General features: G+C 44.5%; 1 protein-coding gene across 32 annotated transcripts in view; it reads right to left on the bottom strand.

Moving 5' to 3' along the window:
- Positions 1-25,555, bottom strand: part of MACF1 (microtubule actin crosslinking factor 1) — a 311,434-nt gene that overhangs the window by 157,147 nt on the left and 128,732 nt on the right. For 14 of the 32 annotated variants that reach the window (XM_074334436.1, XM_074334457.1, XM_074334446.1 and 11 more), the window contains 3 exons: positions 25,462-25,551; positions 21,604-21,681; positions 17,460-17,552 (listed from right to left, as the gene is read on the bottom strand). In XM_074334436.1, the coding sequence (XP_074190537.1) occupies positions 17,460-17,552; positions 21,604-21,681; positions 25,462-25,551 (261 nt within the window). Of the gene's footprint in view, positions 1-5,843; positions 6,938-17,459; positions 17,553-21,603; positions 21,682-23,641; positions 23,738-25,461; positions 25,552-25,555 lie in introns of those variants that run through there. The other 18 variants (XM_074334445.1, XM_074334456.1, XM_074334438.1 and 15 more) reach the window with 4 other exon arrangements.

Here is a 25,555-nt window from a genome sequence, read left to right as displayed (position 1 = left end):
TCAAGCTCAAGAAGTTTCACAGGGGAGACAATATACCATACAGAGCGATCAACGCTGTGATAGAGGTAAGCAAGTAACCCACACTAGCAACGCCAAGGAACTTCTCTGTGACTACAATAGCTATGCTGCACCTTAAAGCAGAAATTAGCCAGGTGAGAAAAGGGGAAACAAAAAAATAGACATGCTTGCCCAATTTGAACTTTAGGCCTATCTGGCTAAAATAAGGCAGTCCCCAAATTCTCCCAAATGACAATATATGGATGGAAGAGAGGAATGGAGAAGAAAGCATTGTGGTCCTCTTGAATACATAAACTTTTTGAAATGTATTTACACATATGTACATAGTTAAAATTAAGCAGTATATCTAATGTATTAATTTAGCATTAATGCTTTTTCTACCTCGACATTTTACAAAACCACGCTATTCCAACTGTTTGCCTCTTTCACATCACTTTTACATCAATAAAGCTACTTAAAAAAAATAATATGACCACTTGCTGTGTGTGTGTTTTATAAGGGATGTGATTTCTTTTTTAAAGAAAGTTTTAAATGTGATTAAGATTGAACATATAATTACATTCAACACTTCAAATCAGGAAGTTATATTCCCAAGAACAATAACTAAAATTGCCTTATATTTTTGGTCTCTCTTTTTTGTTTAACCAATTATGTCAGTTGATCGCCATAAAAATTGATTCATCTTTTTTCATGAACTGACTATAATTTCAATGAGAGCCCAATAACAAGAAAGACTTTATAAAAACTCAACTACAGAGAGATTCCCTTTTTTTCTGAAGGCTAATTTCAGAGGTGGGGTGAATCTTACTTTATATTTAGTCGTATGTGGTGGTGATATTTAGTCATATTTAGTCATGTGTGGTGGTGCTTTATGTTTAGTCACATGAAAGAGTTACACATAACTTAAGGTCCCCAGAAGAGCAACAGCAATATAGTAAATAGTAATGTCGCGGATTTCAGCAGAATGAAAAATTAGTATGGGCTGGAATGATAAATATTTCTTAAAGTATGAGTTAAACTCATACTTAAAGGATATTACAGAATAGACAAAGAGAAAGAGGAAAATAATTCCAGGTAGAAAGTGGATGTAAAGATTCTAACTTGGGGGCAGCCGGATGGCTCAGCTGGTTAGAGAGCGAGCTCTCAACCACAAGGTTGCTGGTTCAATTCCCACATGGGATGGTGGGCTGTGACCCCTGCAACTAAAGATTGAACAGGGCAATCTTTAACGGATTTGGGGCTGAGCTGTGCCCTCCACAACTAGATTGAAAGAACAATGAGTTGGAGCTGATGGGCCCTGGAAAAACACACTATTCCCCAATATTCGCCTCCCAAAAAAGATTTAAAAAAAAAATTTCTAACTTGAAATAAGTTGAAACAGGAATAGTAAATGGTTAAGAGATTGACCTGTTAAAACAGGAAGGTTGAAACTGGGAAATGACATAGGAGAGAAGATTAGCTAGGTCATGGAGGGGCTGGAATATCGGGTGGAAGAGTCTGGATGTTGTATAAGTCTATCTAAGTCTTGGGGAATGAGACTCGATGTAATGAACAGTCGATACTCGATTCTCATGTCCTGAAGTTTCTGGCTGACCCCATCCCACTATGGAGAAGGCATCAGACTTTGAAAACTTTCACTCAAGAAGCAGGAGAGGGCACAGTGAAGTAGCTCATTGCAAACATCGGAGTTAGTGACCGATCGGGGGTGCCCTTGTCCATATTCGAATCAGAATCTTAGTGATCTCTCCTGGGAATATAACTAGAATGGAAATACCCATATTTTTCATTCTACTAAACAGTGGCAAACTACTCTCCACGTAACAGTACAATTTATACTTCCACCCACAAGGTATGAAGAGGTTTTGTCTACAACTCTACATCCTCCCCTACACTAGGCATTTTCAGACTTTTTATTTTTTGCCAGTCTGATGAGTGCAAAATGTACCTTATTGTTGCTTGATTTCAGTATCTTTGATTACTAGTGAGAAAGACACGTGTGTTTGAGGCATTTGGGTTTCCTTTTTGGCGAGTTACTTATTCCTGGGCTTTCCCCTATTTTTCTAGCGGGGCATTTACCTTTTTCTTGTTTATTTGTAGTGGTTCTTTAAATAATAATGTTAACAGCTAACATTTATTGTGTTTTACTTGTTGTAAGTCATATAATTCTCACAGCAACCCTGTATATACAAAGTATATACTATTCTTATCCTCAATTCATAAATGAGGAAATGATATCATAGAGAAGCTAAGTAAGTTGCTCCGAGATACACTGCTAGTGAGTTACTAGCGCTGGAATTCAAACTCTGCCCATCTGGCTCCACTCTCTTAACCACTACTCCTATACTATTTCTTGCATTCTTATGTATCCTTTTCCAGTATATGTATCGTATAATAATTTTACCATTTTTCTGAGTTCTCCATATGAAACGGAAAATTTCATATATACGCAAAAAGAGACAGAATGGTATAAGAAACTCCTATGTACCCATCACCCAGTTTCAACCGTTATCAACTCATAGCTCATCTCAGGTACTCTCCACCCACCTCACCCCTCCCCTATTATTATGGAACAAATTCCATGTATATTTCTTCCATTACACACTTCAGTACGTATCTTTTTAACATCACCACACCACCACTGTTATACCTAAAAAATAATGATTCCTTAGTCATATTTTTAAGTAAATTTGTTTGTAAAAGAAAAAAACCTTTCTTAGCTTCACCTGTAACTTCAACCGCTACATTCCTCCAATACTTTCATCTGCTTGGTTTTGCTTTCTTCTTGCAATACAAAGCCAATATTAGCAAAACAACTTATAATTAAAAGAGGAAAAATGGGAAAGGAATACTTATAAACTGAAAAGGCTGAGCCTAGAAAATAATATACCAACTGATCTCTTTCTCAGCATTCCTAGCCCCCAGTGTGAGATCTGACTATCACCCCAAACTGTAGGGACCATAAGGGTTTGTGACAAGGACAAATTCTTCATTCAACAGAATCCACTGACAGTGTGGACAGATTAGCAGTGGGAGCCAAGACAGGGAGGAGGAAGGGGTTTTCAAGTTTTCCTTATCCCAGTAAGACAAGCATTGTGGGCATCAGTGGGGGCAGCGAGTCCTACTGAGAGCAGGAATGGGCCAGAGGAGGCCTTGGTCTCTGACAGCAAAGGCCAGTGCTGTTAACCTGCTGCCATCCAGCTCCAAATCCTCATCTACCTGTCACTCTGAAAACCGGTTTTGTCAGCTGGTCCCCGCCATCCTGCTTCTGTGTTAACTATTTCCTGACAAAGGAAGAATCAAGTATTACCAGGAAAGCAGACCACTTATCTTCTATTATCTAAACCCTGCACTTAGCGAGAATTAGAATCAGTTCCCATGTATCTCTGTCCTGGAAAGAAACACAGCCCAGTGCAAAGTTTATGCCCAGCCCTAGGCTGGTCCCACTCCCACTGACATGCCCTGGACTGATAAATAGGAGAGACAATGCGGTCTGAGTTAAGTCAAGGACAGACACCACGCTGCAACTCGAATCGTTTTCTGAAGATGGTTACTACTCTAACATATTAAAAACAAAACAAAACAAGTATCAAAACACAAAAAAGCCACTCTGTTGAACTGCCAGCCGTGTCCGCTTTAGACAAGAGCTGGTGTGTGAGTGGCAGCGGCTGGTCCCCGACCCCTGTGTCCTCTCACACTCAGCAGAGGGAATTCAGGCTCCGGTCAGATGCTCTTGCCATGAGTCTCAACCCACATTTTACAGGCCCGGTGTCAGAACACGCTGCCTCGGTCTCTCTGGCTGCTGCCGTCCTCAGGCCGTGTGAACAGCCTGCTACTGAGGGAGCAGCTCCCTGAAGACAGTTCCTTCAGAGACCCATGAGGGTCTCAGCCCCTGGGCCTTGAGGACTTGCATTCTGCAGGGATTTCACACTTATCTTGAGAAGTTACTTCTTATCTGTTATATAGGATGGTCAGGCTGTGGTCCCCACATCACATGCTGTACATGGAGCCTCAGAAGTGTGTCAGCCATCTGAGCTGACAATCACTTAGTTTTTCAGCCTGGGCTATAAACTGAGTAATCTGCCTGTGTCTGAAAAAGGGATGAGATGTAGAACTTGGCTGCCCCAAAATGCCACTACCGATTTGAGTCAATACTGGACAGCAAAAGAATCACACCACTATCTGTGCTGTCAAACTAGAGATCGTGTCGAAAGGTTTCTGCCACCTCGCTTTTCTTTAAGAATCCTCATAGAGCTGTCTGGGACTCTCCCTTCCCGGTATGGAAATCCCACACTAAAAGCGCCGTGGTCATGTATGGTCCATTAGCTACAACCGATTTCCACTAGGAGGCCCTTGACATTGTACACTCCAAACTTTCGTAAAACCTCACTCAACTATGAGCATGAATCCTAAGATATGATGATGCCTCCACAACTTCAACGCTAGCGGTTTTAAAGGAGCATTCAGTTCACCAGCTAGTTTTATGCCCAACTGCTCTACATCATTCCATGTAAAGATAAACACTGGCTTGGACATTGCCTCTTATTTGATGAAACTCAAATACTTAAACACCTACTCCAGCAGCCTCACTGCCTGCCTTCCCACTTCTCTCTCTCTCTCTCTCTCTCTCTCTCTCTCTCAAAAGCCCAAGAGGCCCCCTTGCTCAACCATACAACAAATATTTTTCATTGGCCACTTTTCCCTGTAACTGCCTGGGAGTCTCCAAACTCTGAAAACAAAGGGCACTGAAAGGGGTCTGTCCATGACGGGAATTCACCCCCGCGGAGAGTACGTGGGCACAGATCAGCTTCAAGCGTCTCTCCTCGGCCTGCTGCTGCTGTGACAAGCAGGGCGACAGCAGGTAGCTGCCTTGGTCTCAGCAAGGAAATGCCCTACTTGGTTGTCCACCTCTTGCTGCTCTGGGATCCTCACGTGTTTGTTTCTGCTTCTGCAGAGGCTGACAGGCCAACAGAAGTTCTTCAGCCACTGGTGAATTCTCCCCTCCTCTCTGTGTCCACATCTCTGGAATTCTCACTTGCTCCTTAACCCTGAAAACACCCCCAGCACCCAGCACCTATGTCACTATCACCACCACCTATGTCCCGACACAAACCTCACAAACAAACACCTGTTAGAGCCATAAACAAGTCCAATCAGAAAAGCACCTTTGTCTCGCCTCGCACCTTCAAACTGCCCTAACCCCCCTCTCTGGATTAACCTCCAATAACTCCACGTCCCTCTTGTCTAATGCCAGAACTAGGAACCAGGGGAGGATCAGCCCTCTCCACATACACAAGTATGTGTCGAGTCCCCATAGGAGTGGGATTGCATCAGCTCTGTAAGAACACCATTCTCCAGGGGAGAAGAGCAATTACACAGAAGATAGCTGCTTTAGCCCTCGCCCCTTCACCATCCCTCACCCCTTCTCCGCTCATCCCAGAGGCTCAGCCAGGTTTCCATGACCCTCTGTGCTACAGCACAAACTTCTTGTGGCGGGGAAGCTGATGCACAGACCCGCCTGAGAGTGAGCACTAACTGGCCCTGCACCTTGAGACAGAGCCCCACCAGACAGCTCGGGCAGTTATGTTGCACGGTTACCCGGAATCAGGGATTCCCCAGAGACAACAAGATTTGGTTCCCAGCTTCCAGGGGCAGACCTGAAACAGACACCTTTTGCCACGCCCAGCAGTCACTAACTCTCAGTCCCCAGCACAGGTAAGTTAAGAAGCCCCAAGATCCTCACTGCTCACCCACCACAGGCCACTTTATTAAGTCTGAGGGCCAGGAATGCAAACACCTGTTTGGATCCCTTGCACATGCCTGCCTACCTCCTCCAGACCCCATGATGGGGTGTGGCTTGCCTCCAAAGAAAGGGTGCCATCCTCTTCTGAGCAGGACATGCAGCTCTTTTCAGGTTCGGGATCTTTAGGCTGGATCCCAGGGATGTGTGGCCCCTCACTGCCATAGCCAGAGGAGGAGGGCAAAAGGCTCACAGTCACGGACAAGTTGCTCTGAGAAGTAGGCAGTCTGGGAGCCTGGGGGCGCACTCGACCCACGTGGGCAGGCTCAATGCATCTACGGCCCCTCGACTGGTCCAGTAGTGATGAAGGGGCAGGACGCTCTGCAATCCAGGACGCTGTCTCAGCGGCACTTGAAAGCCCCTTGGTTCCTCCACCCACACTCCAGCCCCCTGAAAGCTGGTCTTGATTTCCTGTGCCGGCGGAGCAGTCCGTCCTGGGGGAAGTACTGCTCTGCCACCCAGGCTGAGTGTCTGCTTTTTCCACTGCAGTCGCTCCTTGCAAAGGCAGCAGCACAGCCCTGCTGCTGCAGGACGCTGTCCGCGGAAATTCCACCAGTTGGCTCACGGACTTCTCACAGTTCCTTTCTGCTGGGTTATCAAGCAGGTGAGCGACGACCGTCATCCCCTCTTCCAGGGAATCCCAGACCCCTCCAGCAACTGATGACTCATTCTCTAGCAAAAGGTGGGCAGTCTGGATCTCTCCCTGGAATCTCCCCTTCACCTGCACGATCATCCCCTGATCTGCCACCCTGGAGTTGGGGGCTGAGTCCCCAGGCAGTAAAATGTCTGGGGGAGGATGCTGTACCCCTCCCAATCCTTCTTCCTTTCGGAGACTCACTGTTAACTTCGTTAGGGTTTCGGTCTCTTCAATGACTCCAGTTCCTTCTGAGGGTTCTTCCTCAGGAGACACCTCTGGACAAGGGGTTTTCTTCCCCCTCCACTTCTTTCTGAACCGAACCCTTTTCTTAGGAGATATGGGCGCCTTCTCAGGAAGAGCTACTAAATCTTTCGGCTCCTTAACACAGCCCAGTGAATTTCCCATTGCCTTCCTCTCCTAATCTCAGCAAAAACGCAGCTAAGCCCGTCCTGGGATCCCAGAGAAATCCCAGCCTTGGCTTCATGGGATTAGATGCAGATTTAAAAACATGCACTATGCCGGCAATCCTTCCAATTCTTTCTCCCTCCCTCCCCGCCTCTCTCTGTCTCTTCCAGCCGCTGCCGATTCAGACAGCCATCTTACAGGCTCAGAGCTGCAACAAGACAAATTCAAAGCATCTCACTGCAGTTCAGAAATCACTTGACCTAAAAGCAGACAGAAACCGGATTGGCTGCAGCTTCTTCTCTCCAAATATGAGGTAATTGGAGCACTGCCCTTAGAAACACAAACAGAAAGCAAAAGGGAGCTAGAAGCCAGGGGAGGGGAGAAGCTAGGGAGGGTAAGGAGGAGGGGAGATTGTAAGAGTAAAGGGAAGAGGGAGGGGAGAAGAAGAGAGGCCACGGGAGAAGGTAATATGAAGGAAGGAGGAGGAGAAAGACGGAAAAGGCAAACCAGCACAGCTGGTACCAACCAGGAAGGCAAGAGCCAAGGAGAACCAGGGCTGGACATGCTGCAATTATGACCCCCAGACTCTGAAAGGAAATAGATTTCAATTGTTGCACCAACACGTCCATAAGAAAATATCATGCAAAACAGACATAATCTCTATTTTTTCAGGTCAAATTATAACCTAAGCAAGGCCAGAGCTTAATCTCCATGGTTAAGAAAAGAAATACAGGCTTTAATGATCTATTCTCTGATAGCATTTCTTGAGAAAGAGATATCTGTTACATCTGCTGACCAATGACACACAAGAAAAACCCAGTGGTCAGTTCTGAGTATAGTATGTGGACGGACACTCAGCAAAAAGGACCCCACTTCCAAATACGACAGAGAAGCAGCATCTCCGCTGAACGATAGATGGATGACAACAGTAATTACTGATACTGCTGCTGACGGCCAACTTTTTTAGCGTTTATGTGCCAAGCCCTATGCTAAACTATGGATTATCTCATTTAATTCTCACAGTAACCATAAAAGGTCAAAACCGTTGTTTTACATTTGACAGGTAAAGAAAAGAAGGTTTAAGAAAGTTGATTAGTTTGCTCAACACTACACAGCTAGTAAGTGGCAAAGCCAGGACATGAACTCCTGTTTAAGACTTTTAATTTCAACCCTACGTCATGCTACCTACCGTCTAATGCTGGCAGGGATGGAAGTCCGTACTCCGTTAATTAAAAAAGGAAGATCCCTCACTGCTGTGAACTGGCAACTAGATTTGTTTGGACCAAGGGCTCAATATAGAGATAATACTTGCTATTTGGGAGGAAGGGAGGAAGTTGCTAAAACAAGGCCCAGATGGATAGTTTTTACTTAAATTACAGTAGGACAGGAAGTGTGAAGTACCGGTCTCAGAAGCCGGATTAACAAATCACCCTGTTATGTCAATGGGATTTACCCGCTCCAATTTTTTAGTACAGTGTCTCACAGATGAGATACCACCGCAAGCCAAAGGGCTCTGAATGGAGGGGAAGGAATGAGGTTACAAGTTTCTTCCCGGTTGTAGCTGTTTGGTCTATGCCAAAAGAATCCAGACGACACAGCAGAGAAATCAGCTGCCTGGCTCTATGTCAGCCCTAAAGGCTTGTCTCAGCACAGCCCTACCTGTCTGTCCTGGAAACATGAAAAATGCCCTCCACGAAAGGAAAGTATTAAGAAGCCCTAAAGCAACCGCTCCTACACAGCCGCTTCTGAGACCCTGAACCCCCTCTGCCTCACGACTGTAGCGGGTGTTTCTCCCCTAAGCCTTCTCCTAAGGCTAACTGTAAAGCTGCAGCGCCATCTGATGGCCATCATAAACCACAGCAAGAAACAAGACAGCGAGATTCGCGCGGGTCAGAAACTTAAGCAGACTACAGGAAATCATCTAATCAGCGAAAAATCTGACATTCCCAGATCATTCTCTAGGCAGGCACTAGGCCTTCGTTCCTGCAATGAAGAGAACTGGAACTCTGGAACTTTTTAAGATGCACACCTAAGGCCGAAGCTTAAATATTATTCATGAAACACAAGCAAATTAAATTCCTGAAACTGATCAACTCGGGGCCAAGAGAGACAGCTGTTTAATACGACTATGGCTGCTGTACAGTTTTTCTGAGAAGCCTCGCCAAACGTCTTTACTTCTGGGAGCCTTTTCTTTTTAAACTTCTGCATATGTTGGACAAATCAGGCCTTTATTTCCTTCTGCTCTAAAGGAACACTGGTCAAGGAAAGGAGAGATTTTAGTAAGATAGGCCTCGGTTCAAATTCCCAGCTCTGTTAACTTAGTAGCTAAGTAGCTTAACTTGCTAGGTGATTCAGTTTCCTTACTTGTAAAATATGGGTACCACTTAATGGGGTTGTACAAAGGGTGAATGAGAGAATGTCTATGAAGTGCTTGGCTCAGTGCCTCGTCTACAGTAAATCGTTTTCTTCCCATGTAGTGCTGGAGCTAAAAGGTATGAGACACACCACCACCACCACCACCACCAGCTCCACCACCAGGGCCCTAATATCCTCTTTGTCTTGACTAGGCTCTAAGGAAAACAGGTATGTGTCAAGGTCCAAAGTTTGGCTGCTTGTTTTTCTTTGCAGGAGCTCTGCTTCTACTATTTAAGTTAACTCTGGTCACCAGAGTTTCTCATGTCACATGAGCTCTTAACAGGGCGCCTGCTGCCTTCTGGGAAAGCACTTTTTGGGCCTCCCTTTTCTTCACGTCTTTTCCTTTGGCTTTTTCTCATTAACTGTTTACTCTCCATTGGTCTCCCAAAGAGACAGCCAGCGTAAAAGACTCCAGAGTGGAAGAGCTCATTCATTCATTCCACAAACATGAATGGTGTCTCATCTACATGCCAGGCACTAAATACCATAAAGTACAAAAAACGTAAACCTCAAGTCTACCCAGCAAGATCACTCTTGACCTGAACTCCCTGAAGGTTTTAAATTTCCGAGTGCTAGACGTACACTGTATTTAATAAACATTTGAGAGCTGGAAAACTAATTTTGTCAGATTCTGACTTTCAAGAACTTATCTTTTAGAAAACTATAAATCCTAACATGTACTTTTAAACAGGCTTGGACAAAACCAAGCCACGAGAAATCCTATTATTAGAATCTAGGGTGTAACCCAAAACAAGTCAGTTGGTCTTGTTTCAGTTTGCTCATCTGAACAATGGGCACAGCAAAACAGACATCACAGTGTATTTCTCTAGTCTACCTACCCTACAGTTTTGAGATCAAATTCGTAAAATATCCATTCACTTAACATGTATTTATCGAGTGCCTATTCTAAGCAAAGCAAAGCAAAGGAAAAAAAGAAACAAAATTCCTGCTGTTGTTGAGCTTGCATCCCAGTGCTGGGACCCAGACAACAAATAAACAAACATATCAAACAGTAGTAGGTGTTAAGCAACACAACACTGTAAGTCCTACAGTGCTTGAGAGCACTCTCCCCAAGATCCTGGCAAACTAACGGAACGTGTACAAACGTGTACAACACAGCAATTCTAGTCCAGGTATCTATTCAAAAAATCCTCTTTCCCATATGCATAGGGACATGTGCACACAGATGTTCACTGCAGTAACGAATGCCTTCTTCACACAACTAAACAATAGACTGCAAACAATAGCTGCGTTGCACAGCTGCAGGGGGCTCCACTCACATTATAGCCTATGTAAATTAGTTCAAATGAACAAATCAGGTCCTCCTTTATCAACATGGATAAACCTCAAGAACAAAGTTTAGTTTAAAAAAAAGAACAGGACATGAAGACGATACTCTTTCTGTCAAATATTAAAAAACATACAAACAACAGCACTTATTATTTATGATTACTCCTCTGTCATAAAGGTACAAAAGCATAGATGGAAATGATATACATGAACGTCAGGATAGTATTTACCTGGGGGTCAGAAGGAGTAATAAAAATGGCTGCATCTGAAATGTTTTATGTCTTTTTAATATGTGTTAAAACACTTTGGAAACAATAAATCTCTTCATAAAGTTATCAACACTACCAGTCTCATCAGTAGCAGCAATTTTTAAATCTGGAACTCCTCTCTCCTTCCCCTGACTACTCCCTCGAGATGACAACCACCACCTATATACCTACATCGTTACTCTACTTCATTAACAACAATAAAAGAGATGAACTATAATACTAGTTACTGATGCCCTAACATTTGATAGTTCTACTCTGCAATTCTATTTTGCTTTATATAGCACATGTTCTTGGTGAGAAAAGCTAATAGACACTCCATAATAAAAGACTAGAAAACCACAACGATACATAACTATCAGGATATGTATCAGACTCGATCTGGAGCAAGACAAGGAGGATGGAGACTCTATATAATCCTTTATCAACCAACCAAAAGCTTTGCAAGCAGGGAACCTTGCCCCACACTCCCAAAAACTTAACCAGTCCCACAGGCAAACACCAAGCCTTCAAAAGCAGCAAAGAAAGGAAATTAGTAGTTAGCTGCATCTGAAAAAATACATACTCTGGCAGCAAAACTTCTCTCAATGAGAAGACAAAATAGGCATTCAGCTATGCTGAAATAGCAAACAGAGAAAAACAGATAGCCAATATGCATCCAGAAGACAGACTAAGCCAAAGCTGTTTATATCATTCAATAAAATTGGTAACAGGGCAGAGAACAGTGGGTTAGGTTGAAAGCCCTGCAAATTATAAGATCCATTAATAATTATAACAAGTCGCTATGAATTATTGAGCATATACTGTGTTCCATCTCCCTACCCCATACCTCCTTGATTCTTTAAACCTCTATCAAGTTATTTTATAGTATCTCTCTTCTTACTCCTTTGAATTATATAGTCAAACTAGATTGAGTCGGTGTCTAGTTCAATTTCATATCTCTCACAGACTCTACCCAAGATCCTGGTCAAGGCTGGTCCTCAGTAAATGTTTATGCAATTCACGTAAAGAATACATTTTCCTATAAACTAAAACAACAAGGAAATACCATTTCGTACTGTGACGGCTATTATCTAAAGGACAGACAACAAATGGCAGAGAGGATGTGGAGGAACCCTCATACATTGCTGGGGGGAATGGAAAATGGTGCAGCCACTTTGGAAGACAGTTTGGCAATTTCTTAAAGTTATCCACACACTTAACAATGCAACTCAGTAATTCCACTCCTATGTATATATCCAAGAGAAATGAAAACATACATCCATACAGAGACTAGTATTCAAATATTCATACCAACGTTATTTATAATAGAAGGAAAAAAAAGAACCCCAAGGCCCATCAACTGCTAAACAGACAAAACCTAGGGCATGTCCACACAACAGAATACTACTCAGCAGTAAAAAGGAATGAAGGACTCATATATGCTACAACACGGATGAATCTCAAGAACGTCATGCTAAGTGAAAGGCGCCAGAAAACAAGAGACCATGTATTATACGACTCCATTTAGGTGAAATGTCCAGAATTGGCAAATCTATAGACAGAAAACAAGTGGTTACTTGAGGCTGGAATGGGAACGGAGAGTTGTAAATGAGCAAGAGGGATTTTACTGGGATGATGAAAATGTTCTAAAACTGGATTATTGTGGTTGTACAACTCATAAAAAACACTGAATTATACAATGAAAATGGTGTAATTTTATGGTGTAAATTACACCTCAATACAGTTTTTCTTTTAAATATGTGTTTTCCTAAAATAAACAAGTGAACCGATGTGACTGAGCCTCAGGTCTAGATCTAAACCACCAATTTCTAGGCAATGCAATAGAGGGATGGGGGACACTGACAGGAGACATGCCAGAGATGCCATCAGCATCTTTAAAAACCATATAGGATAGGGGCCGGCCTGGTGGCTCAGGCGGTTAGAGCTCCATGCTCCTAACTCCCAAGGCTGCCGGGTCGATTCCCACATGGGCCAGTGGGCTCTCAACCATAAGGTTGCTAGTTCAATTCCTCGAGTCCCAAGGGATGGTGGGCTCCGCCCCCTGCAACTAAGATTAAAATCAAGCTGAACTGAAGCCTTTCAACTAGGGACATGCAGAAGAAGCCACCTCCAGTCTGGTAGGAAGGTCAGAGATGCAGAAGGGCTGGTCTCACACCCGCGTGTGACCATTAAAGATCGGGAGGGCTATTTCGGCTGTGGGGGCCCCCTTCCCATCCCTTAGAGGAGAGTAAGAGATTCCAGCCCAGGTTTCCAATGCCAGGGAGAGAAGTCCCCATAATTTCTGGTTGTGAAAACTAGTGGACATTGTGACTGAGTGAGACTGAGTACAGCTGCACTCACAGGCGCTCCTCTTACAAGGGACTGTGCGCAGACTTATCCACCAACGGAATCACTCGCTCTGAGCTCCAGTGCTGGGACAGCAGCTGGAAAGGTGGCAGGGACAAATGGTGGGGAATTGTCTGGCTTGGGGCGGGGGCTGGAGAGGCGGCTTTCTCCTGGATGGGGGAGCTGGCGGAAGCCATTGTTTCTTTGTTGAGCCCTCCCCCTTCCCGGCATGTGAACACAGGGAGCTGCCAGCCATTTCTGAGTCTCCCACCTTAAGTTCGCCCTGCCCTGACGATTTGAGACCTGGCGCCGTCCAACTTTCGGGCACACTCGGGCTGCTTTCAGTGGCTTTTTCGTGCAGACCGCCTGCCTTGGCTCAAGCTGCAGATTTTCCTAGGGTCTCTCAAAGGTTTGCGGAACCCAGACAAGTAGCATCTGGCTTGAGTGTGTCCTGTACCTCTGGCTGAGCAGCCCTAAGCTGGCATTAGTGGCAGCCGGCCTTGGTTCACGGCTTGGCCTCTCAAGGCGCTTCCAAGCACAAAACGGGAGGCAGACATCTGCGGATTTCTTTCTGGCTCCCATTAAGTGGGGCATGGACTGTAGCTGAAGTAGACCTACAGTGGATCCCCTCCAAGGTGGTCCTGGGGCTTGCACCCCCAGTGGCTGGCTTCAAAACGAGTTGAAGCATCACCCAGCCGCCTCCAAGTACGACACACCCATAGGGAGGATTGGGCAGGCACCTGAGTCGTGCTGAGGTAGACCCTGCTCTGTAAGATCAGGCCCCGCACAATAACTCTTCCACTGTAGTGAAGGCCAGTCCTCACAACCAGTGAGCCCAAGGGTCAGTCCCTCACACTGATGTGCAATTATCAACCAAGGCTCAGCTACAAGAGGAGGGGACACACAACCCACACAAGGGACACACCTGGAGCTCATGGCTCAGGTGACCAGAAAGACTGCACCACTGAACCCCACAGCACACCTACTGCATAAGGCCACTCTACTAAGACTGGAAGACATAGCAGCCTGACCTAATACATAGAAACAAACACAGGGAGGCAGCCAAAATGGGGAGACAAAGAAACATGTCCCAAATAAAAGAACAGAACAAAGCTCCAGAAAAAGAAAAGTGAAACAGAGATAAGCAATCTGTCAGACGCAGAGTTCCAGACACTGGTTATAACAATGTTCAGTGATCTCAAGGAGAACTTCAACAAGAGAGATAGAAAGCATAAAAATGGAGATAGAAACCATAGAAAAGAACCAGTCAGAAATAAAGGACACAATAATGGAAACGAAGACTATATCACAGGGAATCAACAGTAGATTAGATGAAGCAGAGGAACCAACCAGCGATGTAGAAGATAGGGTAGCAGAAAACCCCCAACCAGAACAGCAAAAAGAAAAAAGAATCCAAAAAATTGAGGAGAGTTTAAGGGGCCTCTGGGACAATACTAAGCATACCGACATTGGCATTATAGGGGTACCAGAAGGAGAAGAGAGAGAGCAAGGAATTGTAAACTTATGTGAAGAAATAATGACAGAAAACTTCCCTAGCCTGGTGAAGGAAACAGATATACAAGCTCAGAAAGCAGAGAGTCCCAAACAAGGTGAACCCAAAGAGGTCAACACCAAGACACATCATAATTAAAATGCCAAAGGTTAAATACAAAGAGAGAATCTTAAAAGCAGCAAGAGAAAAGCAGTTAGCTACCTACAAGGGAGCCCCCATAAGACTGCCAGCTGATTTCTCAACAGAAATTGCAGGCAAGAAGGGAGTGGCATGAAATATTCCAAGTGATGAAAAGCCACGACCTACAACCAAGATTGTTCTACCCAGCAAGGCTGTCATTTAGAATTGAAGGACAGATAAGGAACTTCCCAGACAAGAAAAAGCTGAAAGAGTTCATCACCACCAAACCAGTATTACAAGGTCTCTTAGAGGGACTTCTTTAAGATGGGAGGGGGGTTAAGGATGGGTGAAAGGAGAAGGGATTAAGAAATACAAATTGGTTGTTACACAGTAGTCATGGGGATGTAGGTTATAGCATAAGGAATATAGTCAATAATATTGTAATAACTAGGTATGGTGCCAGATATGTCCTAGATCTATCCGGGTGATAGATGGGAATGGGGTTGGGGTCAGGATGAAAAAGGTGAAGGCGTTAAGAAATACAAATTGGTAGTTACTACAGTATGGGGAATATAATCAACAATGTTGTAAAGATCATGTAAGGTGCCAGATGGGCACAGGACTTATCAGGGGGATGACGTCATAGACTGTGTAGATGCCTGACCACTGTGCTATACACCTGAAGCTGAAGTAGAATAATACTGAATGTCATTTATAACTAAACATATAGGTATATATAGTCATAGGATGTGGAGTACAACATAGGGAAGATAGTCGATGGTATTGTAACAGCTACATAAGATGTCAGAGAGGTAGTTCCTTAGGGAGGGGTTATCACTTTATGAGGCGTTTAAATGTCTAACTATTATGTTGCTTTGTACACCTGAAACTAATAAAAAAAGAAAAAAGAAAAAAATACACATGGACTTAGAAGATCAAGTGACACTGGAAAGAGAGAGAGAAACATTTCCCTGATGGAGCCCTTCAGGATAGGAACAGACCCATTATCCCCATCTCCTCTGTCCCAGCAATGTTTTAATTAACCAATTCAGTTTTCATTCCTCAGCTCCTGAGTTTCCTTGTTAAAGAGATATAGCTGTAGTCAGGGTAAACAGAGACACAATAGACACATTCCTCTTGCCTTATGTGACTAACATTGGGCACTCACAGTGAGGGCAGGTTTGTGGTGAAAACAGAATTTCTTTAAAAAAAGAAAAAACTCCTCTGTTCATAAGAGTTCCCAGGGGGTCACTCTATTCCTCTACAAAACAAAGTTCCTGTTCCTACCCTGTGGGGGAACACCTTACCAAGTTACCCCTGTATTCAAAACTTGCCTGAGGCCACCCTGTGGTTCCACAAAAATACATGTTACCCCCATACTCTCCTAATCCTACCCATGCTGCCAATTGCCACCCCTGGCTCCAAACCAGAGCCCCAAGAAATAAGCCCTAAACTCTGTTTTCTCAGGTTCTTAGGTAGTGGGTTCTGATACACCCTCTGTCCTGCCTTCAACCAGCAGGTGGCGCTAATTTCCCAACTAGGACAGGACAGTGGCCTCAGTGCTTTGGGACATTAGCTTTCTTCTCCCACCTGCCCAAAAAGGGCTCCCTCTTTCTACCAGCTTCCTGAACAGTAACTGGGTATTGGAGAGCTTTCTGAGAAATAGCTTTGTTTAGTTGGGCTAAAGTGATTCAAGACGGTCTTTTTATAAAAATAGGGCTGTACTGACTTGAAAAGAATTTGCCTTCTTAGGAAGGCCATGTGACTATGTGGGTACTACCAAGATGCCACCGCTCTTGGGTGTGACAGGTGCTACAAGACTGTGCTGACGAGCCCATACCAAAAAAGATGCTTGCTACAGACTAAATGTTTGTGTCCCCTCAAAATTCGTATGCTGAAGCCCTAGCCCCCAATGTGATGGTATTTGGAGGTGGGGGCCTTTGGGAGGTGATTAGGTTTAGATGAGCTCATGAGAGTGGAACCCCCATAATGGGATTAATGCCCTTATAAAAAGATGAAAAGACATGAGATCTCTCTCTGTCTGCATGCATGCACCAAGAAAGGTCACGTGAGGACGTCACCAGGAAGAGGCCTCTCACTAAGAACCCCACCATACTGGTACCCCGATCTCAGACTTCCACGCTCCAGAACTGTGAGAAATGAAGTCTGTTGTTTAAGCCACCCAGCCTACGGTATTTTGTTATAGAAGCCCAAACTAAGACAACGCTATAATTAACCAGGCTTATTTTAAGATCATTAGAGATGAGGTCAAGTCTGCACCAAAGCAGGATTATAAATCTTCACTCCACCCTCCTAAAGCATCAAAAGCAACCTCTCTCCCCACCCCTCATACTCTGAATCCCTAAAGAGCAAGTTTTGACTCAGCTGAGCAGACTTCTAATAACCAGACTGGCAATGACAGGGCCAAGCAAAACAAGTGAAAAATCCCATTTCATCATGAAAATGATTAGAAGTTCTGGGTTTAGGCTACAACAGCTTTGTCTCCAAGCCAATCCTTATCTTCCTCTCCAACTCCCATTCTTACTGCTGTTCATTGCCAAATACAGAGAAGGAAGACGCAGTGTGTCTGTGGAAGGCAGTGCAACTTCTAGCTCTTTCCAGGCCATGTACAAACCAATCAACAGGGACCTTAAACTTCACAGACCCTACCTGGAAGTGCAAAATAATGGTCCAGATCAGGCCCAGGGTCAGCTTGGGGTTGCCATCTGTGATGTCATCATTGCGAATATTCACTAGTTTCACCTGAAAAAGAAACAAAAGCTGGTCTCAGAGTTCTGTGACTTTTGTTTGGATTTCATCATTTATATAAACTGATGTTTCTGGTGTACAGTTCTGGGTTTTAACACATGTATAGATTCGTGTAACTACCACCACAGTCAGGACAACACAATTCCATCATCCAAAAAGGTGACCTCGTGCTGCCCCTTGTAGTCAAACCCTGCCCCCACCTGACTGCCAGCAACCACTGACCTGTTCTGTGTTGCTTCTTCCAGAACGCCATACAAATGGGGCCATACAGTATGCAGTCTTTCGATACTGGCTTTTTTCCGCTCAGCACAATGCCCTTGAGATCCCCATCCAAGCTGTTGCATGTATCAATAGTCTGCTCTTTTTACGGCTCAGTGGTCCTCCACTGTATCCATATACTGATACGCTGTGCTTACCCTCTCACCCACTGCAGGACACTGGGGTTGTTTATTGGAGCAACTATGAATAAAGCTCCTATATTCATGTACAAGTTTTCGTGTGAGCATATGTTTTCATTTCTCTAGGGTAAATTCCTAGAGCAATTTAGGAGTGGGATTGCAAGTTAAATGTCATATGGTATATGTTTAGCTTTATAAGAAACTGCCAAACTATTTTCCAGCGTGACTGTACCATTCTGCATTCCCAGAGTTGCTTTTTTATTAAGTCATCACAGCCCTGACTTTTTTCTTTCTTTCATTTTTCATTTTTTTTAAGGTAAGGGGGTGCCAGGGGAGATGCCTCTTCTCCCTCATCAGCATCAGTCTTTGGCTGACTCTGGCCTCCATTTTCCTTCCATTTCCATCCACTTTGTCACAGATATCCCCACCTGCTCATGACTCCCACAGTATCTGCTTTACTCCTATAAGCTCATTCCAACAACACAATGTGCACATATACACAGCCCCCCACCCCACCCCAGGGTGACCAGCTGCCCCAATGTGCTAGAAACGGAGGGGCTTCTTGCGACGCGGGACTTCCAGTGCTGAAACCAAGTGGCCCAGGAAAACCAGCCTGCATCCTGCTTGACCTGTGAGCTTCTTGTCACAGCCTCATGGAGCTACTGCTTAAGTGTGCCAAACTGTCCTTGAGGGGCCCTCTTCTATCTCTTCAACTGAACTGAAATCTGTATGTCTCTAAAGAACCCTAGTGATCTCAAACAGAAGCCTCACTTCTCCCTTACACCAAGGGTGACAGTACTATAAACTGAATGCTTGTGACCCTCCAAAATGCGTATGTTAAAGCCCAACATCCAATCTGATGGTATTTGGAGGTGGGGCCTTTTGGGGGTGATTAGGTTATGAGGGCGGAGCTCTCAGGATGGGGTTAGTGCCCTTATAAACGAGACCCCAGGGAGCTCCCTCTGTCATGTGAGGACACCACTAAAAGACAGCTGTCTCTGAACCAGGGCCTCACCAGACACTGCATATGCCTTGTTCTGAGATTTCCCAGCCTCCAGAACTGTGAGAGACAAATTTCTGTTGTTTATAAGTCACCCATACAGCTGCCTGAATGACTAAGGTACCTGGGCAAGTTCTTTCCCTTCTCTGTATCTCCTTCGCCCTCTGGGGGTGGGAGAAGCTGCCCTTCCAGTCTCAGAATGCAGTTCTTGTCATCACTAATCCCGAACAACCCACAGGTGGTCTGCGGGCAGTATCCGCCAGGGCCATCTTGCTCAGTCCCACCTCCCTCAGCTTTCCTCTTTAATTCTGAAGTCCACCTTCGTGGGCCAAACCACCTTCCAACCTCTGCTAACCCCTTCCTTGACTTCAGCACCTAACTCCTATTCTTTCCTACCTCAACTTCTACCATCTTTCCTGGCAAGTTTGGCAGCCTTCCCAATGACCTAAATATCACCCTATCTGCACAATTCATGGCGTTCTCAATTCTGCTGACTTTCATGTTTACTCTGCTTTGGACACCTGCACAGCTACCACTTGGACTTCACCATCACCAAGAACTGTTCTCGGGTTCTCTCTTCTTGGAGTCCACTGTTCTTACCTGCCCACATCTTCATTCTATCATAGTAACTAAATCTACTCTTGGGCCTTATTTAGACTTCTAGCCAATCAATTGTTCTCAATTTACCTTGCATACGAAGGCTCCCTCTGGTTTCCTCTAACTCAATAAACAGAATTTCAATGCTGCTTTCTCCAGTACCCTACACACTTCAGCCTCCAATTCTCCTATTACTTTTCATGTATCAATTTATTTAATATTTATGAAGTGCCAATCATGGACCATTCATTATGACAAGTGATGAAGATAAAAATGTTAAGATCATATTCCCTGCCCTCAAAGGGCCTACAGTGCATTAGGGCAAACAGAAAAACAACAACAAAGTAGTAAGTGTTATATTAGAAGTAAACTGCTGTGGGAGCATACAGAAAGAGACTTTCCCAAGTTAATGAGAATTGTTCATAAGAGGGACCAAAAACTAACTCCAAAAACATGCATACCATTTAATGTCATCCTGACTCATGCTGTTGCCTAGCAACTATAGCTAGCCCCAATTTTTTCCATGCAGTCTCTCGAAGCAGATGAACTTTCCGACCCCCTCATCCATCTTCCTCTTCACCACAAACTGTCTCTGTTATCTTTATCCCCTTCCTTCCTTCTCCCTGTATCTCACAAGAAAGGCATTTTCATTTTCTTTCTCAAAGAGAATCACACCGGCTATGCTCTGGGTCTCACCCCTCAGTCCCTAGATTTCGTTCCACTAATTAGGAAGCAATGGAAGGAATGCTGGAGGAAACAGCATGGATAGTGGAAGAAGCATTAAACTCTACGACAACAGACCTGTGTTAAAGTCCCAGCTTTGCTCTAACTTGTATGATTTGGGGCAGGTCATTGCACCTATCTAGACCTCAGTTTCCTTAGCTATAAAATGAAAAAACTGGGCTAGCAAATCTCTGAGGTATGTCTAGGTCCAACATTCTATGGCTTTCTCTTTTCATTCTCATTTTCCGTCTTCCTCTTTACTGGCTTCTCTTATGGCTAAAAATGTGTTGCTGTCTTCCTTCCTTCCCTACAGAGGGAAAAACTTTTTCCTTTCCTATATCCAGTTTCCATCTACTCAAAATACTTTTTTGCTCTATTAAAACTGTTCCCAGGCCGGCCCGGAGGCTCAAGTGGTTGGAGCGCTGTGCTCCTAATGCCAAGTCGGTGGTTCGATTCCCACATGGGCCAGTAAGCTGCGCCCTCTACAGCTAAGATTGTGAACAACAGCTCTCCCTGGAGCTGGGCCGCCGTGAGCTGCTGTGTGCTGCCGTTGAGCTGCTGTATGCTGCTGAGGGCTACTGGCCACAGCCAGCATGAGCTGCCATGGGCTCTGTATGCTGCCATGGGCTACCGTGCGCTGCCATGAGTGGCCAGCAGCCAGTGCGAGCGGCCGGCAGCTGGCGAGAGCGGCCGGCAGCTGGCGAGAGCTGCCATGAGTGGCTGACTGACGACTGTTGACCGACTGCCTCAGCCGGCGGGGAGTGCAAGGCTCATAACACCAGCATGGGCCAGGGAGCTGTGTCCTATACAACTAGACTGAGAAACAACGGCTTGAACCGGAGTGGGGGCGGGGGAGGCAGAAGAAGGGGGGGAAAAAGAACTTTACTTAATAAAAACTGTTCTCTTAAGTTACCAATGCTTAACAGCTAAGAGCTTTTCCTCAGACCTGATGTGATGGCATCCCCTCATCTAATGTTCACGCTAACTTGGCACACTGCTTTTCCCTTTTCCTGGGTGCTGTACCTTTTTTCATCTTCTTTGCTGATTTACCTCACCTTCCTTGGACCTCCATCTAAGGTGGGTGCCCGTAGTTCAATCTCTAGCATCTAGCTCTTCTCTGTGAACACACTCCCTTAGGCAGGCCACAAGCTCTCTGCAAGGACTACCAAATGACGTGTCCAGCCATGACAGAACTGCTCACTAGCAAGTCAGATGCAGAACTGGGCCAGTCAGATTTAACGATTACTGAGGGGTTACTCGCTGAGGACACTCCAAATAGGAACCAAACACCAACATTCCGACTGGGGGCCGCCGGGGATCCTCTCACCTGTCGCTGCTTCAGGAAGTCCAGGGCAATCTGCACGTTCTGCAGCCTGTGGAAACGCATCCTCCCCTTCTCCCGGGGCTGCAAACAAAAAAGAGGTGTTACTTTTAGCTACACCGATTTACCCATGCAGACCACTTTCCTCTTCATTTCAAGGGCTAAAAGACCACAGGGACTTCATCGTGGCTGAAGCCGGGCGTGGGAGCATTCCATAAAGTACCCTTCGATGGCAGAACCCATGGTTTCACCACGCTCACCAAGGCCTCCAGAAGGCCTGTTTACACCATGATTCCTCGAACACGGCACATTTTACAGTTAGTGCTAAATCAGTGCCGCGGCTTCTCAACAGGTTCTGCCGCAGTCATAGGTAGCAGACCTTGATTCTGGATATGAGATTAATGGGAACAAAGACTTTGGCTCTACAGCTCCTAAAATTAGTTAAATACTGTTGTAAAGGAAAGGTGGAAAGTTCTAATCGCATAGTGCACATTAATGGACAGAGCCAATCTTATTGTAAACCTGGCAAAAGATGTTAGAGGTAGCTAATTCTAATAAACAAGTGAAAAAAATCCACGAGAGGCAAAAATCAGGAAGAAACTTATTTTCCAGGAAGATGGGTGTCAATGTCGGAAAGCTACCCTTTACCCCAGTATGAAATACCCAGAGCAAACAAAACCTCAATGACGTAGGGATGTTCAACATGATAATCCAAAGAAAGGTATTTTCTGCCAGTCACTAAATCTGAATGTCGTACCAGCCACAGGACAGAAGCCCATCTCCAGCAGGCGCCTCTGGTGCCCTGTCCACAGCACAGCTCGACTTCTATCCACCCAAATATGCATGACGTCTGCTTACCTGATGCAGGGATGGGTATCTATCTGTGAAACGTTTTCTCCTGCTCACTTTCCAGTGTTGCCTTTATTTTCCTTAAACTGGGACTAAAACATCACTCTCACTAGATTACACCCAATTCATTTGTAAATGTCAAACTGGTACTAATTAAAGGCTGATTAAATATAATGTAGCTCTTTTGCGGGCACCTGCACAGAGGAAACCTTCCTTCAGGTTGAAACGGGCAAAAAGTAACCCAACCATAGAAAAGATAAGAGTGGAAGGCTCTCTCTGGACGCCCAACATATCTAATCAAAACTCCCAAACTAGGATAATCTACAGAGATGTTGAGCCCTCTCTGAGCACCAGGATAAATTAAGTCAAAAGTTTGGGGAAAATCTTTTCAGCAAGCCCCTCTTCTGTCATTTCAGCTGAATTATTATGAATATGGCATACAGAATGACAGGGCCTATGAAACTGAAGATTCTACAGCAACGGGAAGGGAGATCAATGAGAGGAAAGATGACTCTTAAAAGGATAGGGAATATTGCCTCATCTCTGTTTCTGGAGAAAGATCAGGGACTATAATTTAGGGCCTGCAAGCAGGAAATGCCCCCCCAGCACACTCTAAGCTTTACTCCTATGTACTCGCCTCCAAAAATAAATAACCTTAAGAACATGCAGGTTAAATGTCTGTCCTCCACAGCAACTAGAGATGTTATTGACCAAGGCAGAATATCTCCATGCAGTGAGTGGTTTGCAAACAACAGGCTGTTTTGAAAACAAATGACACGGTGTGTGGTGAGAATTCAAAGGCTAAAGAGGTGGAGAGAGAGTACCAGTTAGTCTGGATGAGCAATTCACTGTCATGCTGTCAAATTTTCCACAATTCTGCAATCTGGACTCAGGCAACACAGCGAGGCCACCAGAAAGCTATGAGTCTCCAGGTCACAAAGGAACTTGACACCTCCAAACACCATCATGCTTTTGTGCCAACCTTTTTCAGACAAGCAAAACAATTCCCACTTCAGGATCATCTAACAGTGGCATGAGGCACAATTAGTTTTAACCACTTTCTTTGGGATCCAAAAATCCCAGGTGGATGGGGAAGAAGGTGATTGTAACTGAGCTGCTGGAGACCTAGAGAACCTCGGACTCTCTGGTGGCCCTGCAGTGCCAGCCGGGACGCTGCCACCCAGGGAGGACCTACTACATCGTCATCATCTTCCTCCTCCTGCTCCTCGCTGTTTGCATGGCGCCAGGAGGGCATGCTCACCAGGCGGAGGGTCTTCAGCCCCGCTGGCTCCTTTGGCCACCAACCAAGGCAAAGACATGACAGAGTCACAGGAAATTCACAACACAAAAATGAAAAGGAAATGAATGCAGCATTAAAAAAAAAAAAAGATGATGGAAATAAATATGAAAATACCCTCCCACCTCCAAAAAGATGCAAGACCAGAGCAGATGGTTATATTGAACACGTCTTATGTTGAAACACATCTTCAATTCTCCGTGGCCACCCACCCTCTCTGCTTTTATGAATAAACTAAGGGATAAAGTGATAATGTGAATAAACATGAAAGAGGTATTTGGATGTTTTGGGGTGATAAGATGACAGCCTATGAATAGCTCCATAAAAACCTGTAGGTTTTCAAAGGTTAGGAAAAGAAATTAGACTGGAGTGGTTGTAACCTGTTTTGTAAGCAATGTCACTAAAAATGTCACTTTCCAATATAAAATCACTACAAGTTCATCCAATATACCAGCCAAACTGCACAAAATATAACTTGGTGAGCAGTGGAGAATCAAGTCCAGCACAGTAGAGGTGAGATTCTGACTACGAGATTTATCAATGAAGGCCAGAGAAGGACTAGAATTCACCATGTGCTGCCTGTGCTAATAAAAAAGTGTCTCAATTTTAGGCCATTAAAAATTATAAAGTTAATTCTATTGCAAGGCAAAAAAGATGTGAAGCCAAAACAAAGGGCCCAGGGAAAGCCAAGCCTAATCCCAGAAGAAGCTGAATATTACTTAAGGAATAAAATCTAATGTGCCAAATTCTGTTCCTGAAACACAACAAACAATGACTAAGAATCTGCCAAAGGCAGTGAGTGGGCTGAGCTTCCCAGACTACTCAAGCTGTGCACCTCTTTCCTTGTGGATGTTTCCAGTATTCAACCTTCGACTTTTCTAAATGAAAAGTACGTTGTCTATGATGCTAGAGATAGAAGAACAGAAACTGCGCAGATCGCCTGCTTCCATTAGGCTCAAATATATGAAACAATGGACCCTCCAAGGGAGGTTGTTTGGATTCCGCAAACAAATCAAGTATCAGAACTATCATCTGATACGCCATGAGGCTCACAGGGGATCTGCCCTCAGATATGTAGGTGTTTCCCACAAGCAATGCTTAAGACATTTTGGGAGGAGGCAGGCATGTTAATTGTCGAAGGAGCCCAAATGTACTGCATCCAGCACTATGCTCAGGCCTCAACTTCAGCATTTTTCCAAACCAGTGACTCACAGAAGGGACAGAGTGAGGTGAACTGGAAAAAAAAATAACTCTAAACACCTGGGAGTTTAGATGTAAACTTCAGGTCCTTAGCTGAATGCAGAAAGTTAAATAATTCACAATAAATGGGAAAACAGGAAAAGTCTATATAGAAATACACTGTACGAAGAAAAATACACATTCTAAAATCTTTAAACGTGAATCCACTATTCCTAAAATATTACCAATATCTATAGATAGATAAAGAACAAGTAAGGAGAAAACATGCAGTCATAAAAGGAATATAACTGATACCTGAAGAAATGAAAACATATGACACATCAATTTAATTAAGATAAAATGACATCATTTGGAAACTGTAAGTCTGAGTTAGAAATAAAGGCCACTTCCCTTCTACTTCTTCTTCCCACATAACAGAGCAAGCAGTGATGGCCACTGCCCTAGAACTCAACAAGATGGCGATTTGCCATTAACAGGGCCACACCTGTGGGGTCACTCATAGGACAAGAGAAGCTCACCAGTTTGATGCCCGAGAGGACCTCCAGCAGAGAGATCAGGTTATGGCCATCCCGCAGGTCTTCATAAAGATCATTGATGTGCTTGCGGACCTGT

This window comes from Rhinolophus sinicus, linkage group LG06, assembly GCF_036562045.2.
Source record: "Rhinolophus sinicus isolate RSC01 linkage group LG06, ASM3656204v1, whole genome shotgun sequence".
Lineage (NCBI taxonomy): Eukaryota > Metazoa > Chordata > Mammalia > Chiroptera > Rhinolophidae > Rhinolophus > Rhinolophus sinicus.
The sequence above is the reverse complement of the archived record's forward strand: the minus strand, read 5'-3'. Positions and strand labels throughout refer to the sequence as shown.